The sequence below is a fragment of the Chanodichthys erythropterus genome, chromosome 9, assembly GCF_024489055.1.
Source record: "Chanodichthys erythropterus isolate Z2021 chromosome 9, ASM2448905v1, whole genome shotgun sequence".
Lineage (NCBI taxonomy): Eukaryota > Metazoa > Chordata > Actinopteri > Cypriniformes > Xenocyprididae > Chanodichthys > Chanodichthys erythropterus.
Window position 1 is genome coordinate 31,813,743 of NC_090229.1, and position 18,214 is coordinate 31,831,956.

At 40.2% G+C, this 18,214-nt stretch overlaps 1 protein-coding gene across 4 annotated transcripts in view; it reads right to left on the reverse strand.

The window, feature by feature from the left end:
* Window positions 1-280: 280 nt before the first annotated feature.
* Window positions 281-18,214, reverse strand: part of acot7 (acyl-CoA thioesterase 7) — a 165,254-nt gene continuing 147,320 nt past the window's right edge. For 2 of the 4 annotated variants that reach the window (XM_067395332.1, XM_067395334.1), the window contains exon 9: window positions 286-1,247. In XM_067395332.1, coding sequence (XP_067251433.1) covers window positions 1,149-1,247 — 99 coding nt within the window. In that variant the 3' untranslated portion in view covers window positions 286-1,148. Of the gene's footprint in view, window positions 1,248-18,214 lie in introns of all 4 variants that reach the window. The other 2 variants (XM_067395333.1, XM_067395331.1) reach the window with 2 other exon arrangements.

The following is an 18,214-nucleotide window of genomic DNA, read 5'->3' on the forward strand; positions in this document are numbered from 1 at the left end:
AAAACAAAAAAAAACAAAAACAGGATGCAATAATAACAGTGTGTAAATTATTATTACAATTATAAAGACTTTTATCATTATTAAACACTCGTTAGGTGCTTTACTTCCACTTTTAGAACATTTTCTTAAGTTTTATTGAAAATAAATTCCTTTCTGATGTGATATGTGATGGGAAGAGTGAGCTCTGCAAAGGTTGGATTCAAACCAGGGTCAATGGCGTCACAAGTCAGTTCTATGCACCTTACGCACTACTGCCAACACTACTGAAACCTTGTGTAACATTGCACTTAGTAATAGGCACTCCGAATAATCTTGTTTTCCATTTGCATTAAGATTATTTTTATTACTACACTGGTAAATAATTTTACTTAATTAAAATTCACTTAAAATGCACCATTTCTTGGGATTAACAAACTCTGAGTTTCCAGTGGATTCGCAGATCCATGTGAATGGAATAGCTTTGACAACATTCGTCTGTATGCAAAAAAACACAAAGGAAAACTTTTCCAATTTTTAGAACACTGTCATCGTGTAAATGGCCTCTTAAATGCATTCCTTTTGTTTTACCATGTTTCCTGTCACCCTTGTTTCCCTGTGTCTTTGTGAGTCTGACTGATCTCCTGTAAACAAACTATTACACTCAATTTAAGTTCCGATCATTGCATTCAATTCATTGTTTATTGTTTTCACCTGTTCAATTCTCTAAAACTGCAATAAAACTCCCGCTCCTGGGTTTATCTGCATATTTGTGACTGTGTGCTCTTGACATCCAGAGAAATTAAAAGAAAAAAAAAACCTAAAAGCAGTTTGATCATATAAATCTGTCTATCTAGCATTATGGTACAATTAACAGATATTTAACAGCAAATCAGTTGCTACATTAGTAGGCTTTTATTTGTGCATAATACAGTTCTGCAGATTTCACAAATAACTTGTTACAATAAAACATTTAAATTTTTTGTTTCTTGAGATAAATATACACACAAAGTGCTTTGGTAAATGCAGACAATAGTCAATTAAACCTATATTTTTCTTTCTATTGGGTGAGCTACATTTAGAATAAAAGAGGTTCTTAATATAGTATGTTGTACGTTGATGCTCTATTATTCCAGAACTTTCTTCTACAACACAATATGGTGTTGTTAAAGTCATTGTTGACGCTCCTTATCTGCGAGTCTCTTTGCTTTGTTCTGCAGGTAGCGTGCTTTCCCTTCTTCAAACCGCTTCTGCTCCTCTTCACCTTCCAACTGCAAGAAAATAAATGACATATTTTACACACATACACAGTGAAGTTGAATACTGTGATCTGCTGGAAATGCTTCAATTTTGAAGGTCATACACAAATCGTGGAAAACCACTAAAATGTGCAGAACATTATCATAATATTTTTACACAAACACACACACTTCCTCAATTTCTGCTTCCTCACTTGAGCATGGAATATCTGTCAACTGCAGTGAATGTTTGTAGATGTGAGTTATTGTTAAGTACATAAGCTACACACAATTACACAATGGATTATGCAAATTAAAGCACAAGAGAACTTTACTAGTGGAAACATGTCAAAGATCGTCTTCACAGCACTGATAGCCTGCTGGAATGTAGCATTGCCTAACTGTGACTGAGTTTAAGGAAACTGTTAAAACATCACTATAAAATGTCTTTTACATGCTTACCCTCAATGCGGGCTCTAAATCACTCGCATATGCGACCAAATTTCAGGAGGCAACCAAAACATTTATTTAATTAGCCAATGGCTAGTAAACTGTACAATTACAGTCTCCTGTAATTGAGTTAGAGGCTAAAAATACTTTTAGCGCAGATATAATTTCATTGCCTTCTCAGCTTTACACACTGTCGCTTGGCTGAGAGCGCCCTCTGTCACTTTTTCTTACACACGCGCACTCACCGTGAGAGAAAGAGAGAGCACATGCTAGGCTCGTTGACAGAACTGTTACTGTCCTGATCGGACCAGTCCAGCGTCGACATGAAAGTTTATCATTTGCATGTATTTTTAAGCATCTGACGGCATGTGAATACTGAATTGAGCTCTCCTTCACAACTTCTTGAACTTCTTGAACATTGATAGTTTCACACAAAATTAAGCCAGGTGCACACTGTACGATTTTGGCCATGATTTGGTCGTATGAGACAAATTTTGAAAATCCTAAAAGATTCCTCTGATCCTAGGCTAAAATCTGTAGTTTGACATTCACTGACAGCCAATTAACGACCGTTGCGATAAAATTTTACCTCTGACAAAATTCTGGCAGTGTGACGACGACGACCGTCAAATTGACTTGTTTTTCCAAGACATGATGAAAATTAATGCTAGAGATTTCTTTGTTAGCCAGCATTTCAGTCCCGTGTGTAATGCAGTTCACAATCACCGAACGTGTATGGGTTGATGATGTAAATCTGCAGACAATTTATGCCGCGTCCGTTTTTAACGCATCTTGCCTGTCGTATAGTTTGACATAAATGACTGCTGAAATCCCACAGTGTGACATGAGGATCAATGGGTAATAGTATCAATGTGTAATATTATCAGTATATTGGATCAGTGCATTAGCTCTTAAAGTGACAGCAGCCTAATACTCCTGCTACTGTCTTTGTTTTTAATGTTAATAAAAAAAAAAAAAAAAAATTAAAAAAAAAAATCACTCAATGCTCTTGACTGAATAACTTTTGTAATTTTATATTTCATATATATATATATATATATATATATATATATATATATATATATATATATATATATATATATATAATATTTATATTTCATGTTTATATTCGCTATTGCTTGTAGTTTGATTATTCATTCTTATTTTATTACAGACTGTTCACTTGACATTAATGTTAATTAATAATTAAATGTTTGAAATTTATGATTTATATTTTATATTTATCTAGATTTTTTCATTTGCATTGTTCTTGCATTCCATGTAAAAAGTACAGTTATATTTGTAATTATAAAGTAGTTATATTTGCTCCATCAAATAGCTTGCATAATTGTTCTTAATGTGATGAAAGTGGACTGAAATGTAATCAGAATATAACTAACTGTTGGCAATTATTGTCAATTGCTTTTAAAAATGAATATTATGATGAATCAAATTTCTACTGTGCATTAGTTAACATGAACTACTAGCAATGAGCAATACTACAGAATTTGTTAATCTTACTGTTAATTTAAACATTTATTACATTTTTAAATTAAAAAAATTATTAGTTAACGCACTGTGAACTAACATAAACAATGAACAATTGTATTTATATTAATACTGCAGTAAAAACATGCTTATTTTGAGTTTCTTTTGAGTGCTAGCTACATTATCTAATGTTAACAAATAAGGCCTATCTTTTTTTAAGATAAAAGAGTGCAAAGAGGCTTTTATTATTTACAATCTGCAGCAATGTATTGGTCCTGTTTCTCATTTCACAAGAGAAGAGGGTGTTTACATAGAATTCCTGAAAGCAAAAAAGCCAGTTTAAAGGGTCTGTGAGAGGGTGTAAATAGTCATGGAGAAACAAAATCACCACAGTTTTTGGCACAAAAAAACAAAACAAAAAACAAACTCACTAGCATTATAGGTGGCTCTAAAAAATATTGTAACCCTTTAAGACCACTGTGCTGAAATACTCTGTGGTCACACTAGACTTTGGCCCCTATTTTAACGATCTAAGTGCACGGTCTAAAGCGCACGGCGCAAGTGCACTTAGGGCGTGTCTGAATCCACTTTTGCTCAGTAGTGACTACAGAGTGAATACAACTCATGAGACTGCAAATGCAAAACTTTCACATTCTTATGTCTATGAAGGGTAAAGTTTGGCGAATTCTTACCTGCGAATTAACATACGAAAAGATGTTTGACTAATAGAGGGTTTAAGCACCACAGACTGAATTGAAAGAACATAGATGTAAAATCTTCAGAATTGCAGTGTATATTATTACAAATATATTTTCACATTCTAATTCTTTTGTTGATACTTTTTAACCTTAACCATTTTGTGGAAAAATGTGTCCATTCAAGCCCCATGTATGGGTCATGAGCAAATTCGTCAGTTGTATAAAATTTCTTGTAGATCTAAAATGAGACAAAAGATGTTTGTTTTTGGACCACAGCTTCATCACGGACAAACAACAATACTGTGAGAGAGAGCAGGATGTCAGTTGATGTTAGGCTTCATCTTGCAGCTGCACACTACACCATGGCTATTCTTATCATTGGCTATAGGTCACCAGCTAGTCATGCGCGGCAGTGGCAGATGGCGGCCAACCTTAGGGAACAAACTGTGCAGTGACAACTGAAGCAGTCTGGCTGATGAGGGCATGTGCACAAATGAGGATCACAGATATAGAGTGAATATCCACAGCAATGTTATATAAGCACAAGCACATACACAATATTTCGCAGGGGTGCTGATGTTGAGGCTCAGAAACGTTCATTTTATGGTGACCCAGTTTAATCGAGAACATGTAAATTATTGCTTTATTTTTATGTGGCATGCAATTGATCAATTAAAGCAGTAAGACACTTGAGGCTGTGCCTTACAGTGATTTTACCATGACTAAAGGGTGTTATGCCAGACAAAGAACAGGGTAAAAAGGATTAATTATTATTAACGGTAATTGTAATAGTGAGGATGTTTTCAGTTGCCAAGCCACATGCCACTCACTGCATTCATACAGAATGCGTGATCATAAAAGTGTATTTATCACCATTTTACAACAGCTTTAAACAAGGCTCATACAAATAGAAAACTTAAATTCATCAGTGAAGATGTAAAAAACAAAAAAATTGGAAATCATGGGTTAAATGGGTAAAGATCAATGGTTAAATGGGTAAATAAATGTGACTACATTTGTTTTGTTTGCCAAATTGCTTCTCAGCCAATAAGGCTCTCTATATGCATAATATGTAGTTAATGTAGAGTCAGAAGATGCTAAATAATCCCCAACAGGTTGATCAGGACCCCAATGCAAAGCTACTTAACAAAACGATTTTGTTAGTTTACTTGTACATTATGTAGACAAATGATGTTCCAAAGATTAGATGCCTGGGACAGTGGTCAATTATTCAGTTTTAGCAGTCATTACAGAAATATACTGTTATTTGACTGTTGATTGGCTGACAAGAATCAAATATTTCATAAAGTTGTGTATATATGTAATGAAATGGTATAATTTTATATCAAATGGTATAATTAATGAAACTTGCCTCTTGCAACGAAAGCAAAACAAAAAAGCTCTCCCTCTTATTTCTGTCTGAAAACAACATCATGTGACCTTGAAGGAAGTCCTGGCTGGGTCAGTGACTGTCCTGTTGCTCAGGGCTTGTGATGAGGCCAGGAAGAGACACTGGGCCATGGCAGCAGTGCTTGTCTTGAACAAATTAAATTAAGCTGGAGGGAAGCTCAGTGCTGAAGTCACAAAGAGAGAGAGAGAGTGACTGGCAGAAGACCAGAGTGATTGCTTCAGCAGAAACCAATAGAGTGTGAAACATTTTACAATTTAGTGTTAAAGAAAAAAACACTAGTAGTTAAATGGAAACTGCAAATGGAAATAGCCCTATATGTGTAAGAGACTGGAACTGTCATCAAGTATAGGCCTCTACACAAATAGATGAATGCAGTTTCTAGATATAAAAGCTTGAGTTCACATACCACTGCCTTCTATGTGTCAGAGAATATACAGCAACGCAGGTCATGTAATGTCATGGTGTTTGTTTGTTTTTTTACCCCTAAGGATGTTAATTAAGCCTTTGAAATGATTACAGCTAGCTACCTAACAGAAGGTATCACTATTGACCTCCTTAAAGGTGCCATCGAATTGAAAATTTAATTTACCTCGGCATAGTTGAATAACAAGAGTTCAGTACATGGAAATGACATACAGTGAGTCTCAAACTCCATTGTTTCCTCCTTCTTATATAAATCTCAAAGACCTCAGAAGAACAGGCGAATCTCAACATAACACCGACTGTTACGTAACAGTTGGGATCATTAATATGTACGCCCCCAATATTTGCATATGCCAGCCCATGATCGAGGCATTACCCAAGGGCAGCCAGTATTAACGTCTGGATGTGCACAGCTGAATCATCAGAATAGGTAAGCAAGCAAGGACAACAGTGAAAAATGGCAGATGGAGCGATAATAACTGACATGATCCATGATAACATGATATTTTTAGTGATATTTGTAAATTGTCTTTATAAATATGTTTCGTTAGCTTGTTGCTAATGTACTGTTAAATGTGGTTAAAGTTACCATCGTTTCTTACTGTATTCACGGAGACAAGAGAGCCGTCGCTATTTTCATTTTTAAACACTTGCAGTCTGTATAATTCATAAACACAACTTCATTCTTTATAAATCTCTCCAACAGTGTAGCATTAGCCGTTAGCCACGGAGCACTATCAAACTCATTCAGAATCAAATGTAAACATCCAAATAAATACCATGCTTACGCGATTAGACATGCTGCATGACGAACACTTTGTAAAGATCCATTTTGAGGTTTATATTAGCTGTGTGAACTTTGTTTAAGCAGTGATAGAGTCGAGCGCTCGGGAGGGGGCCGCAGCATGAATCGGCGCATTTCTAACTATTCCTCAAAATAGGCAGTTAAAAAAATTAATTAAAAAAAAAAAAATCTATAGGGTATTTTGAGCTGCAACTTCACAGACACATTCAGGGGACACCTTAGACTTATATTATATCTTGTAAAAAAACGTTCGATGGCACCTTTAAGAACTGGGCTTTCTTCTGCCACAGTGTCAGAAGAAAACAATATTATATATGTAGAACGGGACCACATTTGCAATGGTATTAGAAAGTTAGTAATATTCGTCTGGTCATGTGATCTCAACATGTCTGCTTCCACGAGGCAAATGACTTCCTTGCCATTGTCGCCTTTAGCTTGCTTAGTTGCGGACAATTGATATTTAGTACTATTATTGATCTGACTCCACTGTCACTATTGGAAGCAAAACTTGAACTGAATAGTGCTGGACAATGACCCCAGTTTTCTGCAGAGCTGATTTATAGTTGATTCAACTTTGTTTCATAATTGACTATTTTTGCAACTTCGACACTGTCACTGAAATGAACTGAATCAACATTGAACTGACTCAAAGTGAACAATGCCAAATGCCAACAATGACTCAAAGTGAACAACATATTATCTTCAGTAGAGCAAATTATAGGTGAATTTAACTCATTTCTAAGTAAAATTTAGTTATTAAAAGGTACAATATGTAATAATTTTGTCCACTAGAGGTCACTAGAAGCCTATTGAAAACAAAGGCGTAGTTTGATGACGCCAAGTTTTAGAGCGGAATCTTGGGACATGTGGTCTCCATCGCAACGGACAGTGCTAAAGAATAGGGATTGGAGTCGGGAAGAACTCATGTTCATGGATGAGATTATTAACGTTACTGTAGTATGAAGCAGAGCAGGGCCGAGTGTTGTGGGAGCTGAACGAGGAGCTGAAGCGATTGCATAACACACGCCTCACGAGCAGCGGAACTTTTATTATGTCACAGTCGCCGGCACCGCTTCCGCTTTTCCGGTCATGAGTATGAGGTAACGCAGCTGTTACTCATATTAGATACATTTGAGTGTGTTGAAAATGTTATAACATTACTCTGTGTGTTTGCTCGGTGGCTGCTGTGAGACACTTGTTTGAGAGACACTGCAGTAAGATAGATCGATTTTAGAATATCGTATTAAATACTGGATGGCTTGTGTTGATAAATGGCATGCAATTAATTTTAAAACATTGTATGATTGTCACAGACACGTCAGGTTCCAACGTCACCCAATCACAGCGCGCACCTTCTCCAGAGTACTGATCACCGCCACCTGCACCTCATCACTCTCCTCATCAACAGCACTATAAAGCACTCACGCACACAGCACTCCACGTCCGGTCTCGATTGCATACCCTTCATGTTTATGCTTACCTCAAGGATTCCTCTTCGCATACCTACCTGTCTCCATCGTGTCTTTACCCATTGTGTGCTTCGTCTGCTCCGTGAGTGTGTTCCCGTCAGCTCCCAAGTGCTCCAACGATCTCCAGTCTCCAGCGTCTATCTCCCTGCAAGGAAAAGGACAGTAACTATCCCACGTATTATCTGCTCAAGTCAAACTACTTCCAGTTCTCTTACCTGTTTCATTCTCCCTGCTCTCCTGTGGTCAAATAAAACTACTGTGTTACGTTACATCTGTGTCTGTCCTCAGTCTACTGTAACAGAAGACCGGACCAACACCGCTGACCCAGGATGAGCCAACCCGACCCCTTTCAGGATTTGGTGGATGCGCTCCGGCGCACACTGACCATCCATCCATCGGCACCATCTCCAGTTCCTCAACCTTCACCTGCACCAGCACCAGCTAACCCCACAGAGCACGTCAACACTCCTCCTTCACTGCCGCCGTACGCCAGTCCCATGGCCAAACCGGCGCCCTACTCAGGATCGGCGGAGGATTGCAGCGGGTTCCTGCTGCAATGCACACTGGTCCTTGAGATGCAGTCGCACCTGTACCCGAGTGACACCTCCAAAATAGCGTTCATCATCTCTCAGCTCAGCGGCAAAGCATTGAAGTGGGCCGATTCCATCTGGTCCCAGCAGGGCGCTGTAACCCAATCCTACTCGTCGTTTATTTCCCACTTCCGGGAGGTGTTCGGGAAACCCATCATAGACTCTTCAGCTGGTGAGAAACTGTATAATTTGAGACAAGGATCCATGTCCATTTATGATTATGCTTTGCAATACAGAACGCTTGCAGCACTCAGCGGATGGAACGAACAAGCCCTGATAACGAACTACCGGCAAGGATTGGAACCTCAGGTGCGGCTGCAACTCGCTGCATGCGAGGACACCAACGGCCTAGAAAAGTTCATCCAGCTCTCCATCCGCTGCACCACTCGCATGCAGGCGTGCCTCCAAGAGCACCAGGACCAGTTCTTCTCCACCGTGCCACTCTGCCGATCCAAACCCGTCAGCACTCCAGAACCAGCTCAAGAACCCATGGATGTGGAAAACTCTTGTCTATCCTATGAAGAACGCCGCCGCCGTCTTACCCTTCGTCTCTGTCTCTACTGTGGTGAACCGGGGCATGTGATTGCAGCATGCCCCACACGACCGCCACGACCCCTGCTACTCGCAAAATGAAACCACTCACTACTGCCGTCAATCTTACTGCCGCCAATGTCTCCCTTACAGTGGTCGCGCTCATCGACTCGGGGTCCGCCGGCAACTTCATCTCTGGTGCCCTCTGTCACCAACTACGTATCAAGACCTCTCCGACTCCGACCATCTACAAGATCTGCTCCATAACCGGCCGACCCCTGAGCCGTAAGCGCGTCCGCACCATGGCAGGTCCAGTTAACATCCAAGTTGGACTTCTACATCAAGAAGAGGCGCATCTGCTGGTTCTGGAGGACTCCACTGCTGACGTGGTTCTGGGGCGCCCCTGGTTGGAGCAGCACAATCCCACCATCTCCTGGAAGACGGGCGAAGTCCTGAAGTGGGGCGACACTTGCTTCAAGCACTGTTTGACAGATCTGCCAGTTCCACCAACCTCCTCACCTGATCTCTCTCTTTGCGCCACGTCCATCGAAAGTCCTGTTGAACAACGTTCTGTTGCGATCCCCGAGTGTTACGCCCCCTTCAGCGACGTATTTTGCCCTCAGCGGGCTTCCAAGCTGCCTCCACACCGGCCATGGGATTGTGCCATCGACCTGCTGCCGGGTGAACCAGTGCCTAAGGGAAAGATCTACCCTCTTTCCATCCCGGAGGAGAAGGCCATGGAGGATTACATCAAGGAAGCCCTCGCCCAAGGTTACATCAGGCCGTCTACTTCCCCTGCTGCTTCCAGTTTCTTCTTTGTGGCTAAAAAGGACGGAGGCTTGCGGCCCTGTATTGACTACCATGCACTCAACAAGATAACTGTTAAATTCCGTTATCCCCTTCCTCTCGTCCCAGCGGCCCTAGAACATCTCCGTGGTGCCACTGTGTTCACGAAGTTGGACCTCCGCAGCGTGTACAACCTCATCCGGATACGTGAGGGGGACGAGTGGAAGACCGCCTTCATCACCCCTACTGGCCACTACGAGTACTTGGTCATGCCGTATGGACTAGTCAACGCCCCCTCCGTATTCCAGGACTTCATTCATGAGGTGCTCTGGGGTTTCTCCACCGGTTTGTCCTGGTCTACATTGACGACATTCTCATCTACTCCCGGAGCCAGGCCGAACATCGCCAACACGTTGCGGAGGTCCTCACCCGCCTTCGACAATACCATCTGTTCCTCAAGGCCGAAAAGTGCACTTTCCATCAACCTTCCGTTTCATTCCTGGGATATAACATCGACCACAGTGGCATCCGGATGGACGAGAGGAAGGTGGAATCCATAACCAACTGGCCAGAACCCACCACCATAAAAGAACTCCAGCGTTTCCTCGTTTTCTCAAATTTCTATAGACGTTTCATCAAAGGTTACAGCTCTATCGCCCATCCACTCACCAGTTTACTCCGCAACCAGCCCAAGTCTCTGTCCTGGACCCCGGCAGCCACCAACGCCTTCAACCAGCTCAAAGAAGCCTTTACCACCGCTCCCTTACTCATACATCCTGACCCAGAGAAGCAATTCATCGTCGAAGTGGACGCGTCTACCACTGGAGTGGGAGTGGTGTTATCGCAGCAGCAGGGGACCCCAAGTAGACTCCATCCATGCGCCTTCTTCTCCCGCAAGCTCAGCCCGGCGGAAGTCAACTATTCCATCGGAGACAGGGAACTTCTAGCGGTCAAGCTTGCCTTGGAAGAGAGGAGGCATTGGCCGGAGGGAGCCAAACATGCTTTTCTAGTACTAACGGACCACAAAAACTTGGAGTACCTTCGCTCTGCAAAAAGATTGAACCCTAGACAAGCTCGCTGGGCCATGTTTTTCTCCCGCTTTAACTACACGATCTCCTTCCGCCCTGGTACGAAGAATGTAAAAGTGGATGCTCTCTCCCGTCTACATGCCCCTGAGGAAAAGACAGAGGAACCAGAACCCATCATTCCTAGCTCCCTTATCGTGAGTCCCATAACATGGTCAGAAGAGACCATTCCCTCCTCCAATGCCTCCACTAACCCTCCGCCGGGCTGTACACCAGGCTTGCTCTATCTTCCACGGACACTACGCACTCCCACCATTCACTCAGCCCACACGTCACTTGGCACTGGTCACCCGGGGGCCAATGAGACCCTCTCGTTGCTGAAAGAACGCTTCTGGTGGCCAGGGATGGCTGCCGATGTCAGAAGGTACGTGCAGGGCTGTAGGGAGCGTGCCATCTCCAAGTCTCCTCGTCATCTGCCAGCTGGGAAACTCCTTCCGCTGCCCGTTCCAGATCGCCCCTGGTCACACCTAGGAGTGGACTTCATATCTGATCTCCCTGTCTCAGACGGATACACCACCATCCTAGTTGTTGTGGACCGGTTCTCAAAGTCATGTCGTTTAATTCCACTTCCTGGATTACCTACTGCAATGGAGACCGCCGAAATACTCTTCAACCAAGTCTTCAGATACTTCGGAATCCCAGAGGATATCGTCTCCGACCGAGGGCCTCAATTCATATCCCGAGTATGGAAGTCCTTCTACTCACTCCTAGGTGTGGCCGTCAGCCTGACATCTGGATACCACCCCCAGTCGAACGGGCAGACGCCTGGTCAGATGGTCTGGCTATCCACCCGTGACATCAGACTGCGTCTGCCCTGCAGAAAGCTGAGTCCCAGGTTACTGTCACAGACACGTCAGGTTCCAACGTCACCCAATCACAGCGCGCACCTTCTCCAGAGTACTGATCACCGCCACCTGCACCTCATCACTCTCCTCATCAACAGCACTATAAAGCACTCACGCACACAGCACTCCACGTCCGGTCTCGTTTGCATACCCTTCATGTTTATGCTTACCTCAAGGATTCCTCTTCGCATACCTACCTGTCTCCATCGTGTCTTTACCCATTGTGTGATTCGTCTGCTCCGTGAGTGTGTTCCCGTCAGCTCCCAAGTGCTCCAACGATCTCCAGTCTCCAGCGTCTATCTCCCTGCAAGGAAAAGGACAGTAACTATCCCACGTATTATCTGCTCAAGTCAAACTACTTCCAGTTCTCTTACCTGTTTCATTCTCCCTGCTCTCCTGTGGTCAAATAAAACTACTGTGTTACGTTACATCTGTGTCTGTCCTCAGTCTACTGTAACAATGATGGAGAAAATTATGTATTACTGTTAATAAAAATAAAGCTGCATCTGATTATGCTATGTTAGCTATTTGACAAAATAGTGTTTTTCTCTGAGGCATGGTAAAGCATGGTACTCTCAAAAAATCAAGAAAATTGATTTAAACAATAAGACTAAACGTGTTGAGCTATATAACAACAATTTTTTTTCTTTCTATAAGTATATCAAAACAGTTGTTCCCTTGTCTATTAAAAAATTTCATATTTTAAAGCGTCTTTGGTGTTTCCATGGTTTCTACAAAATAAAACCGGAAACTGGGGGTAACGCGGGTATGACGCAACTGACAGGCGACTCCTCACATGTCCCGGAGCCTTGGTTAAAATTGCAATTTTCTCATGATTTACAAATAGTTGGAAACATTTGGGATATTGTAAGTACTCAAGTGAACAAAATATATAACACTGGCCTAGTGGTTTTTAGATATTTTACTTCAAAAACATTACATATTGCACCTTTAAACTGAACTGAATCAACACTGACCTGACTTCAGCTGAATAATGACACTATTGTCTTTTTTAGAGCAGCTTTACATCATAAATTTTGTTTGCATCACTGATCATTAAATTCCTGTTCATTACTGTAAAGCTGCTTTAAAACAATCTGTCTTGTATAAAGCACTGAAATAAAGGTGACTTAAATTAAGCTTTTTGGAAATATTTGATTTGCAGTGGCCCCACAAATTCAGACTATTACATCAGATCTGCCTTTCTATGTTAAAAATGTTAAAAAAAAAAAATAATAAAATGAATACATTATGAACATTACACTAGATAATGAGCTCATTTCAAAACCCAAAGCTTCTTCAGCGATGCACATAAGAGCTTATTCCTTAATGTTTTAGACAAGCAAGAATTGCCTGACCTTAACTGTTGAAATTGAAAATGTTACTACCTGACAGTTATTTCTTACTGGTCTGACCCGAAATATTCTTCACTTGATGCAACTTAATGTGTTCATGGTGAACCAGTCATAAAAATAATATTATGACGTGAATAAATCCAGTTAATTGAGATATTACTGTACCACATCAATCACATTTTGTATAGCTCAAAAATGCCAAATCTTTCCCTCCACTAAACCTTTGACATGTCATTTGCATTTGAATTCAGGTTAAAAAAAATGTGTGTTGTATGGAAAAGAGCTAATTTTTCCATGAAACATAAGTGGAGTTTAAAAGATCCCTTTAAGACCCTTAAAAGGATAGTTCACCCAAAAATGAAAATTCTGTCATTAATTACTTACACTCATGTCATTCAAAACCCTTAAGACTTTTGTTCATCTTCAGAACAAAAAAGATCTTTTTGATGAAATCTGAGAGCTTTCTGTCCCTCCATTGACAGCTACGCAACTACCACTTTGATGCTTCAAAAAGTTCATAAAGAGATTAACTAATCCAGATGAATTAAACGGTTTAGTCCAAATTTTATGAAGAGACTCAATCGCTTTATATGATGATAAGATTTAATTTATTCACAAATAAGTGAACTAGTAAACATAAACAGAAGCTCAACCGAACCTGCTTAATGCTTGAGAAAAAACCTCAGTGGTTCTTGCCGAAGCTCAAACATGCTGCGTAAAACACAAGAACGTCATTGGTTCTTGCATGTCAAGTGAACATGCTTGAGCTTCCGTTTACCACTGATGTGAGTTGATGAATGTTTATATGTGAATAAAAGCCTAAATTCAATCTGTTCATCATATAAAGCGAGCATATAAAGGTCTCTTCAGAAAATTTGAACTAAAGTGCTCAATTTTGTGGGGCAGTCATGGCCTAATAGTTAGGAGTCAGACTTGTAACCCAAAGGTTGCGGGTTCGAGTCTCAGTACCAGCAGGAATTGTCGGTGGGGGGAGTGAATGTACAGCTCTCTCTTCCACCCTCAATACCACGACTGAGGTGAGACCCTTGAGCAAGGCACCTGCTCCGGGTGTGTGTTCATGGTGTGTGTATGTTTGTTCACTGCGCACTGCTGTGTGCATGCACTTGGATGGGATAAATGCAGAGCACAAATTCAGAGTATGGGACACCATACTTGGCTACGCCACATCACTTCACTCGACTCATACGGATTAGTTTTACAATCTCTTTAAGAACTTTATGAAGCTTCAAAGTGGTAGTGCCAACGGAGGGACAGAAAGCTCGCAGATTTCATCAAAAACAAATCTTACGGGTTTGGAAGGACATGAGGGTGAGTAATTAATGACAGATTTTTTTTGGGGTGAACTAAGCCTTAAATGGTTCCACTTGTATTTCATGGAAAAATAACAGCATTATGGGTTTGGAAAGATATGGGGGTTAATTAATGATAGAAATTTTTGTTTTGGGGAGTTTTCCTTTAACAATGTCTACCAAAAACACACAAGCTGTAGAAGACTGTGAAGGCTAGCTATTAATTAGGGAAATGAATGTGGTCTGGCACAGGGACTCTTTTGAAGCAGTCCCTGAGCCCTTTTCACTTCTTAATTACACAAATTTAAAGCATATTGGCTAAAACAACTGAAGCAAAGTGGCATCTTCATGCAATTAAGAAGGCAATTAACTGCCTGGTAATGTAGTGGCTTTATATGCAGATGATATTGTATCATATTTGAGCTATTTTGTCAGCAAGCAACTGTGACATTTAAAAGTACATTATTGGCCATTAAGATAAGTGATAAAAAGTGATCAAATGACTCCATCATATGTGTTTTATTTAAAATTGTAATTTAATTTGTAATTTGCTAAGTAATTTAATGTAGATTATGAGACAGAATCTTGGGAAATCACAGAATAAAATTAACTTTTTGTGAAGCCTACTGTTTTAGTTTCCCTACAAAAAAATCTTCCTTCTAAAGTTTAAATCCATGCATAGAACCTCTGAGGTATCCTAAGGGGCCATTCACACAAAATGTGTGAATTTTGCAAGCAGTAGAATGTGAGCCAGTCTAGAGACATGTTTTCTAAAAGTTTAGCATATTTTACCTTGAGAGCCGCTTTTTTAGAACACTGTGTCATGTGCAAGACAATGGTCAAAAACATATGTATAGTGCATGTTGTAATGACTGAGACAAATCAGACACAATTATTTGTTAGTTCACCAATAGTTTTAAGCTCACTCTGGGATTTGACTGTCCCCATTCCCCCGAGAAGTTATCAGTTAAAAGTTTATTGCACCGAGGAATGTGCTGCCGCATGATGAGCAGAGAAGAGACACACAAAACGTGCATCTCTCCTGCATTATCCAAACATAACACAGACTCTCTTGCATTAATGTACAGACAGACTGTTTTATAAATAAACATTAACAATCCCAGGAGATTAAATATTATCCATTATTACCATTGCTGCATTACAATCATTGTATTCACGTATGTATGTGGTTTTATGATACATTTAAAGTAACTTCAATTATGACATGTTTAGTGTCTATGGGTTCCCAGCGGGAAGATTTGAATGCTCGCATGTGCGGTATGTCCATACCTGCACAACACATAAGTATTACAAGAATCTTTAATAGTCCTTCTTCAAAGCTCAGCCAGTTTAATCTTGCTCAGTCATAAAAGCCCCAACAAGGGGGAGTGTTGTCAACCGGAAACACAACACCTTCATTGGCTGCATCAATTTTAAGAGGTTGGACTTTGACCAGAGGTTAAAAGCTAGAGAACAAGGCCACTCCCTCTCTTCTTCCTTGCTTCTGGACTACCGAACCGGTCTCCTTGCGGCCGGCCTCTCTAGGCCCGGCCCGCAAGGCTTGTAGGCCCCCAGCCTACAACACCCAGCCATGTGCTCATCACCCAACAGACTGGCAACAACTTCAGACGATAACCTCAAGATTTATCCTCAACCTGCAGATCCGACGCTCCTCAGCCTAAGGGCACATTGCAAGTATCGTACATTTTAATGCTAAACAGCGATTTAGTATTGATTTGTAAAACTTACCTTTGCTATTGCTAAAAGAAACTGATGAGTCCTTTCCAGAGTGTCTTCGACTTTCCTATAGCTCTAGTAACAGTACCTCTTCCGGTTCAACTCTATCATTACTCATTCTGACCTACATTTGTGTATGTTATGTTATGTTATGTGTTTGTTAGTTTAGTTATGTGTTTGGGAGTTAGTTATTAAAGATTGTGCACAATACATGTTTGGTTCTGACTCCATCTGCTAATGAATTGCCTCTTAAGTGATATAGACCCGAACCTATGCTCTAAGTAGCACGGTGCGATAAGAATGTTATTTTTCCATAACCTGGAAATGAACATTTCTTAGAATTATTAAACAACACTAAGTGTTCCCTGGACAACATGTTATTTGATGGTAATATTAAGATTAATGTAGCTATATCCAGTAAATCTGATTAACCGATTTACATATTCATAATTAATCATAATTAATAAATCATATTGAGTTATTAATAATTATTAATATTTCCCCTTTGAGTTAATTCGCTACAATGTTTACTTGGAAAAACTATTGAAAAGTAGTGCAGTGGAATGCAAAAATGCCCCTAATTCATCAGAAGTCACACTAATATGATAAAATTCTAAACATTTTTAAAAAATACATAGCATGCATTTCTAATGCATACATTAATGGGACTTTACAGAAAAGTACCAAGTACCAGTACCAGTACCAGATTTTTTTTTTTCTCAGACATTCATAAAAACACACATTTAACTACCCACCTAATACCAAATACCAATACCAAAAAAACCCACAGAAACTTAATTTGGAATATATTTCAATTATATTATGCAATTCATAATGCATATTATTCCAAAGCCAATTTACAAAGACTAGGAAGAAAAATAGGAAGGAACAAAAACTCAACTGGAGACATCAACTGGTCCGTGAATGGTCCGTTGAGGCTTGTGAATGCTGTGAGATCTTGTGTGTAGGATTTTTATCCACAAGCAAGCTACAGCTAGCTTCTTTTCATGAAGAGGACATTTCTCCTCACAGTACACCAATTGCAAAGACAGCAGCCTGGGGCTAAGGGGACAATAGTGGCAGGTGCTCTCAGTAATTCTTCATTTGACAGGTTGCTGATACCTTGAATTGAACCTGTGACATTTTCAGTGCACATTTACTGTTGGTCTATTTACATAAGTACTACCCAGGAAGCTCCAATAGACCGGGAGAACACTATCAGTTAGCATTCATCTCAATGGCAGTTGCTTGGCTGGCTCCAAGTACCACCTGAAGACTGCTGTGTTTGCTTTTGAGCCAATCAGCCATTAGCGCCACCAACATAACATTTTGGAACCATGGGAAATTCTGTTTAACGGGAACTAAGGGGCATCATTTTTCTTAAAAGTCTCATAAATTGACATATAAAATTATCCTTGATCTTTTCACATATAAGAGGTCATTGTGCTAAAAAAACATACTGTACATTTCAGAACTCAAATCTCCAAAGCCCAAAAACAGCTTTTATTGAAAGCAAGCTGCAAAACAACTTTGTACTTCTGGGTTTTATTATGTAATAAAGTTAGTTCATGTTAATTTCAACATTTAGTAATATATCATTAAAATGAAAAGTTTTATCTGTTAATATCATTTAATGGAACTGAGCTAACATGGACTAACAATTAACCGTTGTATTTTTATTAACTAACATAAACAAAGATTAATAAATACTGTAACAAATGCATTGTTCAGTATTAGTTAATACTAGTTAATGCATTAAAGGTATAGTTCACCCAAAAATTGTTAACTCTCTGAACTGATTGTTAACTCTCTTTTCAAGATGGCTGCCTGACTCTGAGTGTGTGTTGCAGATCCAGGATTTTCTGATATAAACTGGCTACTAACCATTGATATTCTGCATATCTGATCGGTCTGTGAAATAACTAAACAACAAAGCTCCTTAATGAAGTAATTTTGAGACAACCATATTGAGAATACTCCACACCACGCCAGCAAACAATGGAGCAAGCCGCGGATA